The sequence below is a fragment of the Toxotes jaculatrix genome, chromosome 1, assembly GCF_017976425.1.
Source record: "Toxotes jaculatrix isolate fToxJac2 chromosome 1, fToxJac2.pri, whole genome shotgun sequence".
NCBI classification, from domain to species: Eukaryota; Metazoa; Chordata; class Actinopteri; family Toxotidae; genus Toxotes; species Toxotes jaculatrix.
In genome coordinates this window covers 10,391,126-10,412,056 of record NC_054394.1, presented here as the reverse complement: position 1 = coordinate 10,412,056, position 20,931 = coordinate 10,391,126, and the positions used below count along the sequence as shown (strand labels likewise).

The following is a 20,931-nucleotide window of genomic DNA, read 5'->3' as shown; positions in this document are numbered from 1 at the left end:
AAGATGTATATAAACATAAATACAAGCCAAATCTTAGATTTAGATTTTAATCTGCTATCCAAGTTTCAAATCTTTTGCTCAGCGCAAAAACAGTGATATCAAGTAATGACATTTCTCCATGTATGACACACCAGAAAAATGTAAGGGTTTAATAACAGGTTCATTTATCTATATTTATTTATTTATTTTCACATTCTGCGTTCATGTTTCTCATGCTTCATAAAAAGCAAGAATCCAGCTGCCGTCTTTGTTTGGCTTTAAGAACTTGGGAAAGGACAGAATATTTTCCCTTCTAGCTTCTAGCTTTGAGTATCTTCAAACAGTGGCTAGATTTTGTCAAATTAATGATTTTAAAGTTGATTTGAAGTTTAGTTTGTATTTATCTTTGAGATGATGTGTTGCTCTGTGACTCTAATGTAGCCTTCAATGAAAAGTCTTAAATGTGCAAATATGATTACACACAACTAGAAACACAAACTGGGGCTTGACAGCATAGCCTAATACTGGATTTTTAAGGCTGATGCTGATATAGATATTTGGGAGTTTAAAATAATGAATTGTCAACCAAAGGAATCTTTTAAATTTACAGTAAACACATAACATGGACAAAAACCTTGATATAGAGTGAGACATTTTTTAATTTTACAATATAAAAAATCAACTTGTCAGTGTTCTCTGCCAGAGAACAAGTGTGTACAGGACATTGTTTCTAAACTATCTCAAACCTAGTTTCTGTACTTCAATTTCTTGTTAGCTACAGGTATACTGACCTATACGCTAACACCAATATAACTGCAATAAACTAATAGGAGCTGATGTATGTCTGCCTGGACAATTTATTGGTCCAGCTGTGTTAGATACCTGGAGTGCCATGTCTAGCTAAAAGCTGTTTGCTTTTGTCAAAATCCAGTCTGATCTCTCCACTGTATTTTTTTTCTTCTTCTCTTCATCCAGCCTGTCAACTTGACTAACAAGACAGGAAAAGCACGAATCACAGGAGAAGCACAGCACAGACAGGACATAAGCAAGAAGATGGTAAGAAAAGGGATTATGACTCAAACAATTTCACAACAAACTGAACAAGCTGAATTTGTGATCACTTACAGTACGTTTAACAGCATTGTCCCTCAACAGTAATGTTAAAATTGTATGATCTAATGTGTTTTTTAAAAAAAGTCTTAATGGATATTACAGAATTCAGGCATAATAATCAGGATGGATGTGCTAAATTTTGTGTGACTTATATTTACTAATTTTACATTTTTGCTCTAAATTTAGTTTGGAAGCATTTCTGAAATGTAGGGCAGTTTAGCACTGTGACAACACTGTGACAGAGGGTATGTTCTGTATGGGATAACACTACACATTATACACATGGAGCATTTATGTGTTTGTGTCTCTCTCAGCTTAGCTTAAATTGAAAGGTCTGAAAGGAATGTGTGCAACACAGATCCTAGATGTTCTTGTTAAGTTTTCTAATGACCCCAAAATATAACAGAACCAAACTGTCTCAAAGTTTTATTTTGTTTTGAAATCAAAATTAAGTGTTGGATTAAAAGTTTGATTAGCACAAAGCAACCATTTGATTAACATCAAGTTTAAGTCAACCATCATACCTGTCATCTGTCAGTGTCCTTTACCACTGTATTATTTAACTGATACTGGAGTTTTGTTTTTTAGAAACAGAGAAGTTTTAAAAATCCAGTAACAAAAAGTCATTCTCTGCAACAGAATCAAACACACTCAATTAAAAATTCTGACCTACCTGTTAGAAACTGTTGGTAAAAAAAAAAAAAATCATCTGTTGATCTCATTTTTATCTATTAGTAAACACTTTATCATTTTATTCATAGTCTTAATGTAAAGCAAAGACATCACAAACCAACTGGCTGGTTTAGTTTTATTATAAAAATCCTGGAATGCTCTCCCTCCTTATTTCCATGTTCTTGCGGGATTTATCGTTAACTGTCAAATATCTTGCCACTGACAAAATGAGCTTTGGCTAATTATCATGCAAACAGATATTCTGGGTCTTATAGCTTATATTAGGCTATAATGTTAAAACTAATAGAATAAATTTCTGTCATGACCATATTGAAATTTAATACAGAAAGAATCTTCATACACTGAAACTGTCATGACATAAGCTCTCAGATTTCAGGCTGGGGGGGTGGGGGGCACATCAGTACACATCAGTACCGGTGACTACTGATGTGTACGATTATGACTGAATTTGGGCCATATGATTGGATGTCAATTAAGTACGAGGGAACGTAGCAAAGTAAATATTTGTAGAAAGGGTTTGCTCATGTCATGAAAAGGTTTAATTGCATTATTCTTGCAATATTTGTTTGTTATCAGTCAAGACTGTTTCAAGTTTCTAAAATATATGTAGTTATTTATTATAACCATGCGGGTGTTTTGTCACCATCTATAAAAAAGATTATATTGTGAATAATAAATTCATAATTGCGTTGACAAGTAATTGCAAATTGTGTATGTATTTATTTTCATTTACTTGTTCTAATTTGAAAAGTCATACAAATCTATATGATGACCTGTTTAAAAAACACCTTTTGCCAAGGCGAGCCTTTTCTAGCTTCAACTATAGCCTATTTGTGTGCGCAAATTACGCAGTGGATCAGTATGATGGCAAACAGGCTACTCGGCTTTTCCGTTTGGAGCCCCCAGCCTTGCAGGGCTGAACAATGGGTTTGCATCGCCTACCTGTAGCCTTAACTTGAGAGAACAGGACAGCGTTTTAAGAATGGGAAGAGCATTCCCCTTTAAACAAGGTGGGCTGAGCTTATTTGCAGTTCTCGCTCCTATGGCAACCCAATAGATCAGCATCATGAATATTCACAGTTCACCAAAACGCAGCCTGACTATGGATCAGTGATGTCAGCGGTCCCTGGAATGCTCTACTGTATTTTTGCATGATTGTGTCGCGTTGTTTGATGGCAGCTGGTAAGACATCTGGTGAAAAGAGCATCCTTCGTCGTGCGTGACCTTTCCCTCGTCTCCGTATCACCGTCCGTCGGCACATCCCTCACATGTCACGCTAAGGTGACTTTCAAGCAGTTTTTTCCACTTTTGCGCACAATGTCGAAACGGCACAAAGATGTGCATCGGGGACGCAGTGGCCAAGCGGACCGCCCAGACTGTGCGTGAGGACATATGCAAACTGTCAGGTAGTCTAATTATGAAAAAGAGAATATCTCATCTGTTTCAGTAGAGCCACGGCGGTCCATGTCATGTGTAGCAGGCTTTCAGGGATTCAGATTAGCTCCAGACTGATCGCTCTCACAAACAGATAGGGAGCGCGGGGCTGGTGGCAATAACCGTCTCAAATACAGCCTCACAATCTGGATTTATTTAATTTTCTCCACTGTGTCTCAATGTCATAATGGACAGGTTACACTCCTCCATGCGTAAAAGGCTCTACAGTTTGCCTCAGCACATTGGACAGAAAGCATCTATAATGGGCGAAGGAGAAGACGCAGACAAGGACACCCGGAGGAAGAGTATTAGGATGAAACCTCTACCGTCACCGTCGCCGACCTCTGGGGGAAGCTGCAAAGGCATCGGGGAGACCAAAAGTGGGGAGTCTGTGATCATGGAGACGGACATAGGGAGACCGATGAAGACCAGCTCAAATGGAGATTGCCGGAGGTTTCGAGGCAGCCTCTCGTCCATCACAAGTCGGCATGTGCACGACTCGGACTCGGCGGAAGAGAGACGCCTGATCACCGAGGGGGATGTCACCCCGAGCGAGGAGAGCCCCCCCGGAGCCATCGATGATGGGCCGCCGGATCAAGGCGCGCAAGGGGCCAGCGGTGGCGGTGGAACCCAAAACGATTCCCCAGGCCAGCAGTCAGGGTTTATAAAGTTGGATGGCGTTGATCAAATTCTGCCGGACGACGAGAGATTATATCAAGCTGGGTTCATGCACAGACAGTTTGGAGCAATGCTTCAACCAGGGGTCAACAAGTTCTCCCTGAGGATGTTTGGAAGTGAGAAGGCGGTTGAACGGGAACAGGAGCGGGTTAAATCCGCCGGATTTTGGATAATTCATCCTTACAGTGATTTCAGGTAAATTCGGACACCATACACATGCTCTCCAAACAACAAATGTTTTACAGTGAAGCATCACGGTAAAGTCGTTGCCTTGCTGAGGCCCAGATGTTTTTCTCCGTGTGTTCATCATTTCTTAGGGCATTCATCACCTCAAGAGCAGCCCAGTCACTGTTTTCTGAAGCTTTGTACTACCTCCATCACTTATCTTACTCCTTACTACATGCTGAAAGACTATATTTTAACAGCCATGACTGTTATATGTTTGCCTGACTGCTTTATAAAAAATCCTTGCAATTTACCTATTTGTTTATAAATAATTGCTAAATTAATAAGGATTTTTTAGTGCCAAAACACAGTAGATTAGTGAGTTAGGAGGCCTATAGACGCACTGTGTTGTGTTATGAAACAACCCTCAGTTAACACAACCTTTGCTAATTAGGCCAGTTTACCTATGTTGTGAAAATGCAGTCCAAATGGATACATAATTAAATCTCTTTAGAGGTTTCTTTCTCCTTTATTTGAGAAAACTTGTGTTCACGGGACTTCGTTCATCGTTAGTGATCAGGGTTAGTGACGAGGCCTTCACTTCACATTGTCTTTACAGGCTTACATATTGATTTTCTTGTTCTGCTCTTCTCTTTAACAGTGTTGTCTATGCTATTGACAAAATACAGCAGTAAAACTGAATAAGAGAAAGTGCTCGTGCTGTCATACAGATTCCTTGTTAGTGCCCTTGAGTATGTTATTGGCCATATGCATCTGATTCATGGCCACATGGAGGCTCTTAACTGCTAAGCAAGACTAGATTTAAGGTTTTTAGGATTTCTGAATGGTTATCGTAGAGTGCTTTTCAACAGTGGATAAAATGAAACTGTTTAACTCAAATGCATACATGTGCATATGGCTTTTTTAGCATGTCAGATGTCTTGTTTGTAAGAGGTGACAGTGAGCTGTTACTATCTGCACTTGTTATTTATTGCCAAAAACAGTAATGCTGTGGCTTGATCTACAAACTGTACACACTGTAGTATAAATAGGTGTGTATAGGAACTTGATATTATTAGACAGCCCTCATGAACATTTACTTACATAATTTTCATAATTTTCTTCTTTCAATCAATCCATTTAAAACAAATCTGAAAAAGTACATCTACTCTGACAACCTCATAGCTTGTATTGTAAGTAGGTAATGAACCTTAGCCTTTTTTTTAATTGAACACATTTTCCTTTAGTTTAATAATTCAGGCAAAACTGTTTCATTACAAGCTGTGTCAGCCTTGGCATTTAGTTCGCCAGTGCATCTACTTGCCTATTTCATTTAAATCATTAATGCTGAGGCATTAATGTTGCTGTATAGGGATATAGAGCAGTATCATCATTGTTACATGTACTGTAACACTTCTCCTTGTCTGTGACATTGAATGTTGCCCAGGCTGCCTGGTATTTGATTGGCTATGATGGTTTAATGACATACAATATAGAAACTATCACGTACCCCAAACGGGTGTTTTTCCCCCTCAGAAACAAGATGTCTGACTTTGAGAGACATGTGAGTTGTAGTGTGAGTTGCGCACAGGGCCGGGGTGTCAGAGGCAGAGGCGAAATATGACTCTTCCTAGAATAGACTTCAGACACATTTATCTGCCTGTTTATCCTGAGAGAAGGGACAAATACGCTGTGGTGGTTGACATCACTTTTTTAGGATGCTCTCTTACATCAGCTGTCTAAAGCTGTCAAGATTTTTATTTTTATTTTTTTAATTGAATTGTTTGTGTCTATGACTGTGATGATTGTAACACCACGTTTCAGCCAATCTTACATGTGATTGAGGCACAGCCAGAACCAGGTGATCAATTCTGCTGTTTAGTGTTCCCATTCTGTGATTGGTTTGTTCTGCAGGTAGTATTTCGTCAGTGTCTGCTCAGTTAAAACCTTTTAAAGAAGTACAAGTCTGTAGCAGGCGTCTCAAGCATATTGATGTTATCCTCATAACTCTAAGACAGTATACTGATTAGGGATTCCTATTTCCAAATCCACTCACCGTCTGCACAGGTCATCATGAAGAAGTGAGATATGTATTAGTGTATCAGTTCGCCATTTTTGTTATGCTCCTCCCCGCTGGTTGTGTTTCCTCTGACCCCCCCTGCTCTCCTACTCACTGTGGTAAATGTCACGAGTAAGGGTGATTTTGGGCTCAGGGAGCCTGTCCTGATACCGAAAGGTCAGAGTTTTGGCCCCAGCCGTCAGTTCTGAAGTGTCTTTAAGCAAGACACCGAAACAGAGAATCTGTTTCACACTGCACTCTGTGAGATGTACCAAAATAAATAGATAAATGAAAATGCACTGAGAGAGAAGTGTTCTGAAAAATGAGGTTAGCCCTGCACTTGTTCGGGGTCTGAGGGTGGATACTGTGTATTACCGTAATTAAACATTTTGGCGATCTGAGAGCAGTTTGCTTGTGGTTCAAGCACACAACACTATGATTACGTAATCACTCAACTCTACAATTAAAACCACAGATGTGGCAGTCAATCAGGAGTGTAAAACATTGTGTCTGTGCCTTGGTTAACAGTGAATGGGAAAAGATTCTCATGCATTTCTCTGTGACTAACAGGGAAAAGACATAAATATAAACACAAGTATATTTAAATAAGTTAATAATATACACATTTTATACACATTTTTAATGAACTGGAGGAGAAACATGATACTCGGATGCCTACTTCCTCCAAAATGAGGATCAGAGACAGGGCAAGATGACTGTAATTAAAGTACACAAGGAGATGAGTGGGACCTTTTAATGGGCCTGGAGAAGAGAAGTGTCTCTGTGACAAAGTTTTATTCCCATGTCTGCATCAAAGCTTTGGCACCATAAGCTCAAATTAGAGTGTCACAAGGAATCACATAGTCATCACTGTGCCGGAATTCAGCAAAATCTCCTCTTGTCAAGTATTGTATAACGCTAAGAAGCAGGGGTGGAGCAATATCTTGCAAGGGAAAAAGACGGATTAAAAATGGCATCATAATCCAATCTACAGCTTCATTTTCAGATCCGATGCTGAACAGCCTCCTTCGATTCTGAACAAGCATCTCCCACTGAACAGATGTGGTCAGTTAACATCTACAGCCCCCCCCCCCCCCCCCCCAAAAAAAAGAACAGGCGTCCCTACAAAATGACAGATCTAAAGGGAGCCTTTTAAATAAGGATGATTATTATATTATCCTTCAGCACACGATGACCATAAAATATCTGCAGGCTTGATAGGATTGTTGAGCAATACATATGATTGGTGCTGAGATTACTGCGCCCTCTGCCCTGCTCCTCACTGGATGCTTCTGTTGGATATCTGCTCTTCTTACTTGTCTCTATCATGAAAATGTGACTTTATGCACCATAAGCTGTGCTGAGACCTGGTGATATTGTGTGTCCTTGGTCATAAATAGAGACTGTTAAAAATCATAGAATACTTTCAGCAGAATAGTTCAGTGCTTGATTGACAAAATGATACCCCTCTCAAAGAATGCTCTTTGAATGATGAATACCAGGTGAGGATTTTTTTTTTCTTACCTGTTTGCATAGAGCCCTTTGAGTGGATTCTATCAATGCAACAGCATTGTGCAGAGTTTCTAGACAAATGATACGGCACAATATTAGAATGCATCCCTCTGATCGTCCAGTGCCTTTTAATTATCTTGTGATTCAGAGCCCAGAGGACACATCTGTTGGAAAGTCTCTCACATTTCCCTGAAGAGATTGAAAAGAAGATGTTGCACATTAGAACTTTTTTTTTTTTTTTTTTTTGCACTGAAGGCTCTATTAAGCCCCCTTTCTCCTTTAGAGCTGTGTTGCCAACACTATCAGAGAGGGGGGTCGGCTGTCCTGCAGTTTCTGTCAATCAGTTAAATCCCTTTGCAACAGTCAGGCGAATCCTTCCATCCCCTCTGCAAAGTCCACTTTTTCAACAGCCTTTTATTCCTCCTGCACATCAAGTTCTGCTTCCCAGAGGACACTTACCTAGACAGTGGCAAAAATAAATCCTCTGAAAAGACTTCTTGCAATTTTACTTCTGTTATTTTTTATTTCTTTTTTTGCAGAGAATACATTAAAGAAAAGTAGAGCAAATGTAGTCACCGATGTGCCCATTAAGGCTGTGATATAGTTAAAGGGAAACAACCTTTTTAGTCAAAGAGCGTGCACTGCACTCAGAGGGCGAATTTTACCTATTTATTTAACCACTTTCTGATTTGATGTTTTCTTTCTCCTGCTGAAGTGACTCATAGCTATTTTTATGTCCTCCATTAACCCAAATAGAAAAATGTTTTTTTGGACAGCGTCTCACAGTATTAGCATGGCAATGTTGACTTTTGCATATTTGCATATCTCAATCTTCAAAAGACTTAAATGGTAACGAAAAGCTCACACAACTTGATAAGGAAAAAGAGAGAATGGTAGCTGTGCTACCTGAATTTAGACTGCCTGTGTATTTTGTGGGAAATCTGGGGGAAATGATTTTCGTGTTTATTATTCCTTTGATGAATTTTGAGATATTTGAAATGCTGCACGAACTGTGCACCTTAGGTTTGCAGTCCTTATCAAGCTTTAGCAGCCACTAACGGCTACTGGATTTTTGTCTAAATCCAGTGTGCTTACTGTACCAGAGTGTGTGTTTGTGTATCTGTGTGTATTATGTTTGTTAGTGTGTGGGATCAGATTAAATAACAACATTCTCTGTTTCAGTCAGGTTGATTACGGTTGATTTGAGACCGCGTTTTGCTATTGATTTGTTTGGGTCTTGTGGGGCCTCCAGCTTGCCATCGGTGGATTCATTGAAAAATGAGATGGAGAAACATACACGGCTGCAGCGATGGTGATTCCCCTCCCTGTGGCAGTGGCAGGAGTGTGAGTGAGAGTTACACAGAGGTCAAGATGAGGTGCTGGGGATGCAGTAGATGAATGTAAAGCGTGGACATTTAGAGCCCAATTCAAACTGTTTTTGTCAGTTTTTCAGTGCAGTGAGTCTTAATGATGGTGACAGTAAGATCCACATGAGAGATCAACACGTTTAAAATAAAAGATTCATGATCTGAGCCCAGACTGCAGAGTGTTTGCCTGTGGCTTCATGGGCCATGTCTTCGTGTCTCATAGTGATAATCTGAATGGGAAGGTGAAGAAAGGAAAAGGCTGCTTCAGACTACATAGGATGAATGACACTCTATTCCTTTCGGTCTCCATTAAATAATTCTTTAATTTACTGAGGGTAAAACATGGGGATTACAGATGGTTCTGGCTGGGCCTGAAAGTGGGGTAGTCAAAATAGGCTGCTGTGCTCAGCCACGAATATTAGGAGCCAAGAGATTATTACAGCACAATTTATTTAATGGAGGGAGCCCGGGGAGGATGTGTGTGGCCGGTGGGTGGAAGGTTGCCTGTCATAGTGGCAGAATGATTGAACGGTACCGTGTGACCTCGCCAGGCACACTTGTGTGGGAGTGTGAAATCAGAACACGTGAATTTTTTCTTCTGCACGTCTGTAATTTCCACCTCCTGAAACATCATTTAATTCAGCTTTACGTATTTGGCAGAGAGCTGAGTTTAACCTTGCCAAAGTAATCTCGAGGTGAGATTATATTGATTGATTGGACATCATATACATTTTGAAAATGGGAAAGCCGGCTGGAAGCATTTTCTGTGCCGCATGTCACCCAGCTGGTATGCTTGATGTATTTTGGTCACCTGACAAATGTAATGTTGGGTGTCCTTCCCGCTTCACCATCCTCTGCTCCGCAGCATCAATTTATAATCTCTCCGGGTGGATACACAACACTAGGCAAGACCCATTCTCGAGTTTTTCCTCTTTTAACACATTTCAGTGTCAAATTTATTTCTCTTGCCACTGGACAGAGGTGATTATTGTCCCACTGACCAGAGGTAAATATGTCAGTTTCACTTATCTCAACGTTTCAGGGTGGTTGCTGGAGAAAACGTGTGTTTATTTATTTATTTTTTAACAATTTATCACCCCATAGTCAAGTCACGTTTGAAGTTTGAAGGTGACTTGTGTGTGACATTAGACCTTTCTGTATTTCTGTTGACACATTCTGCTTCTGGCTGTTCGAAAAGGCAATCAACATCAACACAGATTATATAGGTGTAATCTTCCAATGATACCCAAGAGGGCATTCTTTACTTTGATTACGGGCACTGCAGTGATTCAGCCTTCTGCATCATCACCAAACTAAAGAATTTTCTCTCTGATATTATTGCTTTTACTAACCCATGTGCCATGACTGATGAATTTGTTGAACATTTAAAAAAAAGGAAAACTTTGAAAACAATAAAATCACTTGGTTACCAAGAAAGCACAGCACGCTGTATTTTATGGGAATTGTCAGCATGGTTGGAATGAATAATTAAGATTGCTTGGGTTAAAATACCTCCCATATTCTATCACTTCTCTCTGATGTCTTCCATTCAGCATCCAGGCACGCTATTTCCACACAGACCTGGGTGAAATTCTGTTTGCAACTACTTTTCTTGGTTTGTTTTTGCCTAGTTAGGAGCCAGATGGCTGGGATTTGCTAATTTTAACAATGCTATGAGGGCCCAAACAAGCAGTCATATTATGTGGCAGCTCAGTACACCGCTGTTTTTGGCCTGACACAGAAACTGGCCTAATATATGAAAGCCCATCCCTTTGCACCCCATGCAGGTTGAAATATATTCAAGTATTAATTGCAAACTGTATTTTGATCCTGATTCGTCCTTCAGCTGGAGAAACGTGATATGCTGAGAGACTGCTTAATGTTTAATTCTGCCAAATTATTTATATTTATATGTGTTTATGTATAGTTTGTGTTGTTCAGTAACCAAATCACAACTTTCCATGTGCTGACCTCTGCATGCACGCTGCAACCCCAACCTGCTCATTCCTCCTCACACAAATTCTGCTATATCTAGTACATACAGGTTGACCTTTTCAGCCCTGACTGTGTCCCAGGTGGATTCTCACACCCCTTGTCTCTCTGAAATTGGATTGCTTTTTTTCCCATCAGCCTAGATAGGAAATGGCCAAGGTGTGAAACTGGCACTGGCACTGATATGTCCAGGGGGTGGACAAAATATGAGAAACACCACATTAAGAAGCACTTTGAATTTAATGTGAGGCACTCACAGTTCAGAGCCAATTAGCAGAATGTGCCAGAAATAATAATCAATTCTACCTGTTGGTGGCTCAAGTAGACAACCATGTGACGTGTAACAGTGACAGATACACTGCACCAATACAGTCATTTCATTTCATTCTTCTACAGCTCCATCAACTTTCTGTCTTTCTTATGTTTTAAATATCAGATAATGTGTAAAATGCTAGAAATATATGGCTATTACAAGGGATTACCATATACTGGGATTGGACATAAATTCAGTATTAACATTTATGGACTCTCAGAGGCTACCATGATTCATAAAGATAAGACCATATTGTGATTTTTTTTTAAAAATCAGTTTTAATAACTGTTTTTTTTTTTTTTTTTAAATGCTTATATAATTTTGTGTTACATGTGTGAAGAACTTTTTTACTTGTTAGTGCTTCTTATGGTTGTGTTTTGTCATTTTTTTCATGTTTTGTCTGTTGTCATGTTGGTTCATTTGCCGTCTTGTGTTAAAATGAATTTCGGTTCAGTATTTTCACTATCTGAACTTACTTCACGACAAAGGTGCAAATGTTGAAAATCATGAGATGCAGTTGAACTCTCAGACAAAGGCTGGTAAGTTGACCTTGGGTTAAGACTCTTCTGTCAAATTACAGTTCCCAAGGTCAAATGTTCGGTCATATACTCAAGGTGCAACAGTAATTCAGCATATGAAAAGCAAGAGTCCTACACATCCTCATGCCAGTTCACATAATGATCGTTCACACTAGCTACTAGTAATTTATCTGTGATTGCCATTATTCTATTGTTGATATCTCTTTCTCAGGCCGTCTGTGCTCCAGCAGACATGGCAGGAGGAGGGCATTTCCATGGAGGAACTCTCCATGTTTTTATATAGAAGGCTAAAACAGCGGGTTGTCCACTCAAGGCAGGACCAGAGTCCAGTGCGCTGAATAAAGAACTCTGTATGTGGCTGGCGTGATTCACAGGAAATGCTTCCTTGGATCAATGTGTTAGGCCTGGCCCTGCCACATGCTGGGTGTCTAGAGGACTTAGACAAATGGCTGGATTATGAGACACGCAGTGGTGAGAGAAAGATTGTTGCCACTCCTCTGTTATTGGGTGGGTGGGGGGGCTCCTGATTTATCTTCACTATCTCTTTAGTCAATCACTTTGTCCTCTTTTACCCCACACCAGCTTCGGTTGTGTGTTTGATTGAACAGGGAGGCAGCAGCAGCAAGTTAGTGCATATAAATCAAATTTCTGACCCTGTTTAGCATGGACAATCAAGAAATTATAGAGCTAACAAAATACTAAATCCAGCCCCTTTCGGTTTGACAGTCAGATAAGCCTCCGCTTTTTCTTACTCACGCAGACCAGCAAAAATCAGATAAACTGCATCTCCTCTCCGATTTGATTAGATTTCATGCTCAGAGTGTCTTCTTAGTGAGGGTTTTCCATCAGCTTTTAAGCTGTATTAATTTTGATATTTATTTTCCTCATACTTTTTGTTTTTCCCTTACATCTTTTTTGGTGATCCCAGAAATGGTGATGTTTTGTTTTCTGTACTGCAGCATGGAACAAAAAGAGATGACCCCTGTCCCAGAAGACCATACTGCCACAGAGCTCTCCTCACACACTCCCTCTGTTGGCTGTCTCTGCCCTTCAGTCTTAAAATGTTGTACAGAGTCTCATTTTCTCTCACTCGTTCCACATTTTTTGTCTCCTTATTTTTTTTTCTTTTTTGTGCCTCTACTCTTCCTCTCACCCTTTGACCCCAGATCACCGTTTTGGAGATGGATAGAAAAGGCTTTCATTGTGACGGCTCCATTTGCTGATTGCAGCACCTGAAGTGGTGAAGATAATGGCCCAGCACTGGTGCAGCCCAGAGCAAGGGCATGGGGTGATGGTCTGCAGCATGACCAGCACCTGGTATTACAGACAGTACATTATCTTAGCACTTCATCTATGTTAAGAGAAAGCCCATTGCTCCATCTCTCTCTCCCTGACTCTCTCCTCTCCAACAGGGCATCAGGCTGGTGGGGGGGAGGAGTTTTTGTGTTCAGTAGGAAGGCCCTGGCTAGTGTCTCCTCTGCCACACTCTGTGGCTGGCTGACAGGGGACCCCTTTGACATGACCCTAACGACCTTATGGGAGATAACAAGGCATCATGATAAAACACACATGCAATTAGTAGCAGAATGAAAGTCCACAAAGCTGCAGTGCTGATACTGGCACTTGCTAGTAGGATAAGTGAATGCTGATGGCACCGGCCAGAGACCTTTCTTTCCTCTGTGTCTTCGACAGCCCTGAAACACACCGTGTCTCAGTTTTTTTGTCCTCAGGGCGCATATTTATTTTCTTACTGCAGACTACTCATGCACGTCTGTAATTGTCCAGATTTTGTATCTCAGAGCAAATAGGCAGCAGGTTGTGCTCCGGGAGGATGTGAAGGACTCTGCAGAACTGCGATGACAAGGACAGGGACACTGAGTAGCAACTCACCGCACCAGGCAGAGCCTCTCCAGTAACAGCCAAAAAAAAAAAAAAAAATAGGAGAAAAGATCCCCCTGGTATGAAAAGGGGGCAGGAAACACAGACTTGGCTACTTCAGAGCATTCTTCTCAGTGGGCTCCCTGATTACATCTGGTCAGTTTGTAAAGTGGTTCTGGTGATTTCATGATTTAGTCAGAGCTCTTAAGTGCACACTTCTGGGCTATTCAAACATCAGAGCAACTTATTTCAATGAGCGGATCTGGGGCATAAACTTGAGCGTCTGGGACTGATGCTACAGCGTTCAGAGAGTTTCCCCTAAGATGGTCAGGCTGGTTCCAGGCCTCTGAATCACTGTCCTCATCTCTGAACAAAGACTAAGTGAAAAGAAACTATTCAGTTCCAACAAATTCTGGGGTTATTTCTTTATTCAAATGTTTTAATATCTTTTTAACCATTAATAGAGATTTTTTATTTAAGGAATGTGCTGTGTTTTTATAAATAAACCCTCTGATCAACTGAGAAGATGTTTTAGATTGAGTTGAATGCAAAGCTATACAGTACATATTGAGCACCACAGTGCACTGAATGCTAAACGACACACTACACATACAGACGTGGAAGGTTTTCACAAATTAAGAAGTATCTAATTAGACAGATTTACTTGTTAGTGCTTACCTGTTAAAGGATCAGACGTCTATCTGTTAAAAAATGTGTTCTGCTGCAGTGGACGTGACATTGGCCTTAGCATTGTCTTTCTGCTGGCTCTGTTGAATAACAGTCCTAGACAAAGCTTTAGAGGTGAATGAAAAATCCTACGCTGTGCCCTTACCTTGATGTCCTACCAGTAGAACCACTTGTAATCTTATTTATGGATCTCTTTTAGCAGTGTTAGGCAAGGTTGACTCCTTTCAGTTGATTTTGCTTCTCCTCTCCCCTCTGCAGGTATTTAGTAAATCCCTCTGTTTTCTCTTAGCCTAAGGTTGGGGAGATTTGCCTCTACCTCTGATGAAATCTTCTTAGCCCTGGTTTGATAAAACAGCGTGGCTCACCTAAATATAGCCACCTGCGACTGCACAGCCCCAGTGTCAGTGATGTGCTTGCAGTGTGCCTGCTGGCTGTGCTTAGCAAAGACAGTGCCGTTATGACAGTTCATTGGAGCGGGTGACAGCAAAAATAGGATTAACCCTTTTAACCTGATTTTTTTCTCGTAGACTCTTAAATCTTGCTGTGTTTGCCAACTGGCTTGTTTAATAACCAATGGGCTGCTCTTTTATAGGCAATACACAGACATTTTTGTTGTTGTTGTTGATGCTGTTACAGATGTTGTTCTCCTGTTAAGTGTGACAGGGTTTATCACAGATCGCCTCTCCCTCTGGCTAAGTGTGGCTTATGTAAAATGAAGTGATTTTTTTTTCCATGATTCATTTTCATTCAGTCCACTTTATTTATTCATTCAGAAATGGCGTTGGACTTAACAAGGCTGTTGTTGTGTTTGCATATGTTAAACTCAAAATCAGCTTTAATGGAAAGTACCATCAAACAGGAGTTTCAAAGGAAAACTAAATCCCCATAAATGCCCAATAATTATTATCTTTTTCAAAGAAATTTGAAGCATTTTAGATACCATACATGGCCAAATATTAATGCTTTATAATAATCAAATTGCCTCACCAGTAGACAGCAGTAATTTATATTAAGTACCCCTAAACCTCAATGAAACTAAATATACCATAGATTTAGGGCTAGACAAAAAATAATAATAATAATAATTGCAGTTTTTATTTGAATGACCCAATATTGATTCTTAAAATCCCAAGACTGATCTTTGCATTTGTGCTTTTTCTCAGTAAACATATACATCTGTGCTAAATGTTGTAGGCAGTAGTTACTTGTTAAAATTTAGTTCAGCCTGATGTGTAAAATGTCTGCTTTGTGGGAATCAAGCTATTACAATGTGCACAAAAGTGTTGTTTTTAAATAAAAAAATAACATAGATGATAGTCGGCTATATGAGCCGCCTGTAAATCATGACAGTCCCGTAAACTGCAATGAGAGTAGTTACGGTCTAAGCTGACCCGCTGCAGTTTATAGTGACTCAGGATGGTTAGCTGACTCGGGTTATCTTGTTGGGGATCTGGAGAGGGATAAACTAAAAAAGGACTCATCGCACTGATCTGAGCTCTAGGTTGGTGTAAATTGAAGAGATATTATCTCAGGCTGCGAGATGTGAAGCCGTGGAAGTTGACGGAACAGTGTGTGGATTCCACTTTATTCAGTCTGTCCTTACCGGAGAACTAATGCTAGCTCACAGGTGTCTGCAGATATCAGGCTCGTGTCTTGTCAACACAAACAGTTCAGATGAGTTAGTGAGCAGACTTTCAGTTTCTGGCCTGTGTATGTGGTCACAGTTATCATTAAAGTGGATGTCTGTCTGAATCCAGCCCTACTTGTGTTTAACTTAATCAGAAATATTTTTACAATGTCGGCAAAAAAGCAGTTATCCTGATAAACCAGCTTCTGTGAGGAAAAGAAAACAGTTTTAAGAGAAAAGAGGACTGGATGTAAACAAGTTTGTCCTCAATTACAGCAATGGTCATTAAAAATGTCTTTCAACAATCCATGTTTTATATTTCTGACAAGTGGTCTTTTGGGGAAATGAAAATGATACTTATTGCAGTCCTATTTGTAGTAATGCACCAGTCCAATAAGCCAAATTTCATATGATTTGCCTTTAATTAGGGTCAAAATTAAACATTAACAATTTTGTACAGTGTCTTTTTAATGAAATTTGCACAAGCCTACAATGAATGTTAGTGTATCAAGATCTCTACACTCATGAAAAACTCTTATGTTTTGTCATGTTGAGGAGAGAAAAGGTGCTTTATGGGCACTGTGTGCTGGAATGTGTGTGGTCAAAATGAAACTGGGGTTTTGTGTTGCTAATATTTACCATAACATGAGTCAGAAATCTTGGGCATATAGTGAGTCAGTACTTCTGAGCAGGACCCCTGATAACACAGCCAAATCTTCAGAGAGAAAATGGGAACAAACACACACACACACACACAGCAAGCAAATGAATTATTCAAAACCGAAACTGCTTTTTTATGCAAAAACAGATACATTTCAATCATTTAATCAGCCCAAATCACATTTACGGTGCACACAGTGTTGGCTGGTGCCCTCATGGAAGTGTTGTGTGGGAGCACCCACGGTTCCTCTGCTGTTCCCATTCAGTCAGTGTGGTGCAGAATAAAGGGAGACGCTGTTAAATGCTGTCTGCCACTTGTACCTTACATGACAGATGATCTGCTTGCATGCTATGTCATCATTCTCAGCATGGTAGCCAACAGATAGAAATCTCTACAAGGGAAATGTAAACAAGTGCACACACATGCACGCACAAATACAGACCTATACTCCTTGTATGGCCCCCTGTATATGCAGCACAATATATACCCCGTTCTTGTATCCCCTGTGCCTCTTCAAATAGGCTACTGTGTAAGGTAAGCGTGCGTCCATCTCTGGCTGTTTGTGGTGTCTCTCACAGTCCCTTTCAGGTAGCTGGGCTGGCAGGGTGAGGAGAATGAGAGAGGCTTATCGTGTAGTCAGATGCACTCTGAGGGTGACAACATGTTCCTGCTGTCCCTGGTCACCCCGCCGGAGAGTCGGAGTGGGCTGTGGCTCTGTCCCTCCAGACCATAGAATGTCAGGGCTCCCTTCATCAGTACAGTGAACTCTCAGCACCATAACAACTTAGGTGTGAGCTATTCTCCCGTTTCTCTTTCTCAGTGTTTCCAGTGTTTCTCTGCTTTTCTTGGCCTCATTTTCAAAAGTGTGTTTCACACAAATCCTGCGAACCCACCACTGCTTTGGCCTTTATTTTCTCTTACTCACTTTAGTTTTTTTAAGTCTACGCTCCTGCAGTCTAGAATTTTTTTCCCTGTCATATCAACAGCTCTGATGTTCCCTAGTAATCTCACATTTACATGAACACACAAGCTGCTCTGGCCACATATTTTTGGTGATTTATTTGCTGTCATTGCATGTTTGTTATAAAGAATCGTGGTATGAGAAGTTACCTTGAATTGCTTTTTTTAAATGATCTGTTTCTCTGTTTCTATCGTCTTCCACCCCTGAGAGTATCACCTTCATATCACCGCTGCTTGGTCGCTGTGCTTTGCTTTTATTTTATTTCAAGACAGGTGGTACACTACCTCACAGCGTGAATGTGATTTGGGATGCACGCAGTGTATGTATGGGGTTGTTTAATGCCTTTGAAAAGTCCGCCTAACATCCTGCACTTGCCCAACTGTATTTATAGAACAATGTTCTTCTATGTCAGGGTCCCAGTGCATAATAAAACACAGTAAATGGATCCTTGCTATGTTTAGGTGGCCTGACCTCCATTAGGAGGCAACCGCAAAAGTGAAAAGGGGAAATCATGAGTATTTACTCTACACATGCACGCACACACACACACACACACACACACACACAAACATGTACATTGAAAACCACTGTACATATGAACTGTGCACACCTAAAACACACAGACTGTACAAGGATTCCTGAATTTTATGTGGATTTTTTTCAACTGGTAGATTGATTTCAATGGAAAAAATATATCCAATAGTACCATGAAAAATAACCATGATCTCATTTGGGGTTTTTTTTTTTTTTTTGTGTGTGTTAGACCATGTGTCATACATTTCCCTTCATACTTGGAAAGATGCATTTGTACAGTGAGCAAACAGCAGCTGCTGTTAATCTTACCAATCCCCACACTTCTATAACAAGTGAAGCTTGCTCAAACAGGTGGCAGCAGTGGCTGTGTTAAGCCAGGGTGACGTTCAGAGGTCTTAAACAACATTCTGTCTTGTTATTCTTTTCTGCAAAGATGCTGAGGAGCTCTCCTCTGGCACTGTTTTTTTTTTTCATTTCTCTCACTCTCTTTCCTCACTCTGTCGTACATCATCTAACAGCTGGCTGAGGTTTTTCTGCAAGGTTTGATTTTTTTTTTTTTTTTGTCTTATGAGCTAGACATCTTTGTCAGGCCTTCACCTCTATTACTTGTCTTGTTATTTTTTTTCTGGTGCTGAAAGACACCCAGTTGTTGAACTCAGAGTGCACTAGCGGCAGTGTCGGCCTGTTGGCTTTATGAAGTAAAGGTTTCCTTTTATGAACAACTGACACTCCCACCAGCCTCTGCTGTAGTTTGTGTTTAGTGCTAATTAGCAAATGTTACCATGCTAACATGCTAAACTAAGACGGTGAATATGGTTTACATTACACCTGCTTAACATGGTGCTTGAGCATGTTGAACATTGTCATTGGAAGATCCCCACTGTGCTGCCTTGCAGAGCTGCCAGCATGGCTGCAGACTCTTAATCTTGTCATTGTGTGATTGCAACTTGTTTCTACATATGTTGTATGTATTTCACTGTGCACACCAGAAAAAAAGGCTGTTTGACGCTTTGTTTTTATCTGTTTGGTGGTGCCAAATCATGCAATATTTCTGCTTTTTGAATACGGTCTTAAAGGATAATACAATTTTTTTTTTTACATAATTTAGCCCATTTGCTTTAAGTAATAAACATTTTACATTGCCACTAAGTAAGACATTCCATAATATGCTTTAGAACAAAAATATATACTTTTGTTTGTCAAAATTACATTAATTTTTTTTGTGGTAATGCAGTTTTCACTTACAGTTGAACTGCCACGCAATGATAATGTTGCCTTAACAACAAAGAAAGCAGAGCTGATGTTCACTGAGGTGGAAGTCAAGCAAGTTTCGAGTCTCTTTAAACTGATTTTGCCATAGTGAAGTAAATGAAAACAAGTGTAGCTTGGAGGGAGGAAAAACATATTTGGCCATCTTAAACAGGACAGTGGGTTTTGGAAAATGGCTGCAATTTGTGATAGTATTTTGTAACCTGTTGTAAAGAAGCTGCAGAAACACAGTGACACTGACACGGTCCTTTAATAGTGAAAAAGAGTTTTATGTGTGGCTGAGTCATCACAGCTGATACAAACATCAAAAAACAAAAGCAAGGATCTGCGGCTGCTACAGATCCTGAAAGAAACAGATTATCTTAGTTCATTGCTGGTAGACCCTGTCAAGCACTGGGAGCACACTTACATGCTATTAGTAAGCTGTGTCACTCATACAAATGCACAGGCTATCTAGCATTTGTAATATTAGGGAACATGGCAATGTGAAGAACAAATGTCATTACCTATGTTTGCATTTCTTCCTTTGAAGTTTTTCTTGTCCTCTTGGGCTTTCAGTCGTAACATGAGCAAACACAGTGGTGGCAAGGTCTGTCTAAATATAACTCCACTTGCCAACAAGCTGGAACAGTAGATACCCTTTTACTTTGAAGAATTCCAATTACTGTCACTGTTTCCTCGGTGTGTGTGTGTGTGTGTGTGTGTGTGTGTGTGTGTCTGTGTCTGTGTCTGTGTCTGTGTCTGTGTCTGTGTCTGTGTCTATAATAGATGTGGAACTGAGATGTATGTTGGTGTATACTATGTATTTATGTATGCATGTGTAAGTAGGAGATGCTCTTGTAAACTGTAATCCAAGCACATTACAACCTCAGCATCTGCTTCACAGCAGCCTGTGTAGTGTGTGTTTTTTTTTTTTGTTTTTTTTTCATTTTTTTATTCCAAGTAATGTCAAGTCTGTCCATAGAATTATGTTTGTGAGGCAGTGAGACCTCTCATCCCCAGAGGCAAACATGACAAACAATAACATGGCTAGTGGAGTTTTCATGCTCAGAAAAAGAAAAAACAATGTAGAACATTGAAAGAACATTTAAAAAAAAAAATCATATTATTGGCTGTGAACAAGTCTGCACCCGTTAAATGGATGATGTTTCTTTAATAGCAGTGTGGACATTAGTGGTTGTAGCAGCATCAATAGGGATATCAAGGTCTCGTGGTAAAGTAAAGAAACAGAAGCAAAGAAAAAAAGAAAACAAAAGATTTCCAAGAAAATACCACAAGGACAAAAATAGAAGACACCTCTGCTCTGCCAGGTTATTTATAACTGTGTTTTTGCCCTGTGAGGCTGACAAGTCTGTACCAAACTGTTTATATAAAGCAATGGTGGAGATTTTTACTCAACCTGACTTGACTTGGACCATAGGTCTTTTTGAATCAGGCTGTGTGATCCTGTAGAACAGCAGTTCACTGTAA

General features: G+C 40.1%; 1 protein-coding gene across 1 annotated transcript in view; it reads left to right on the top strand.

The window, feature by feature from the left end:
- Positions 1 to 3,177: 3,177 nt before the first annotated feature.
- The window catches only part of hcn4 (hyperpolarization activated cyclic nucleotide-gated potassium channel 4), a 64,201-nt gene continuing 46,447 nt past the window's right edge, over positions 3,178 to 20,931 (top strand). The window contains exons 1-2 of the mRNA XM_041036592.1: positions 3,178 to 3,191; positions 3,415 to 4,092. Coding sequence (XP_040892526.1) covers positions 3,178 to 3,191; positions 3,415 to 4,092 — 692 coding nt within the window. The remainder of the gene's footprint in view (positions 3,192 to 3,414; positions 4,093 to 20,931) is intronic.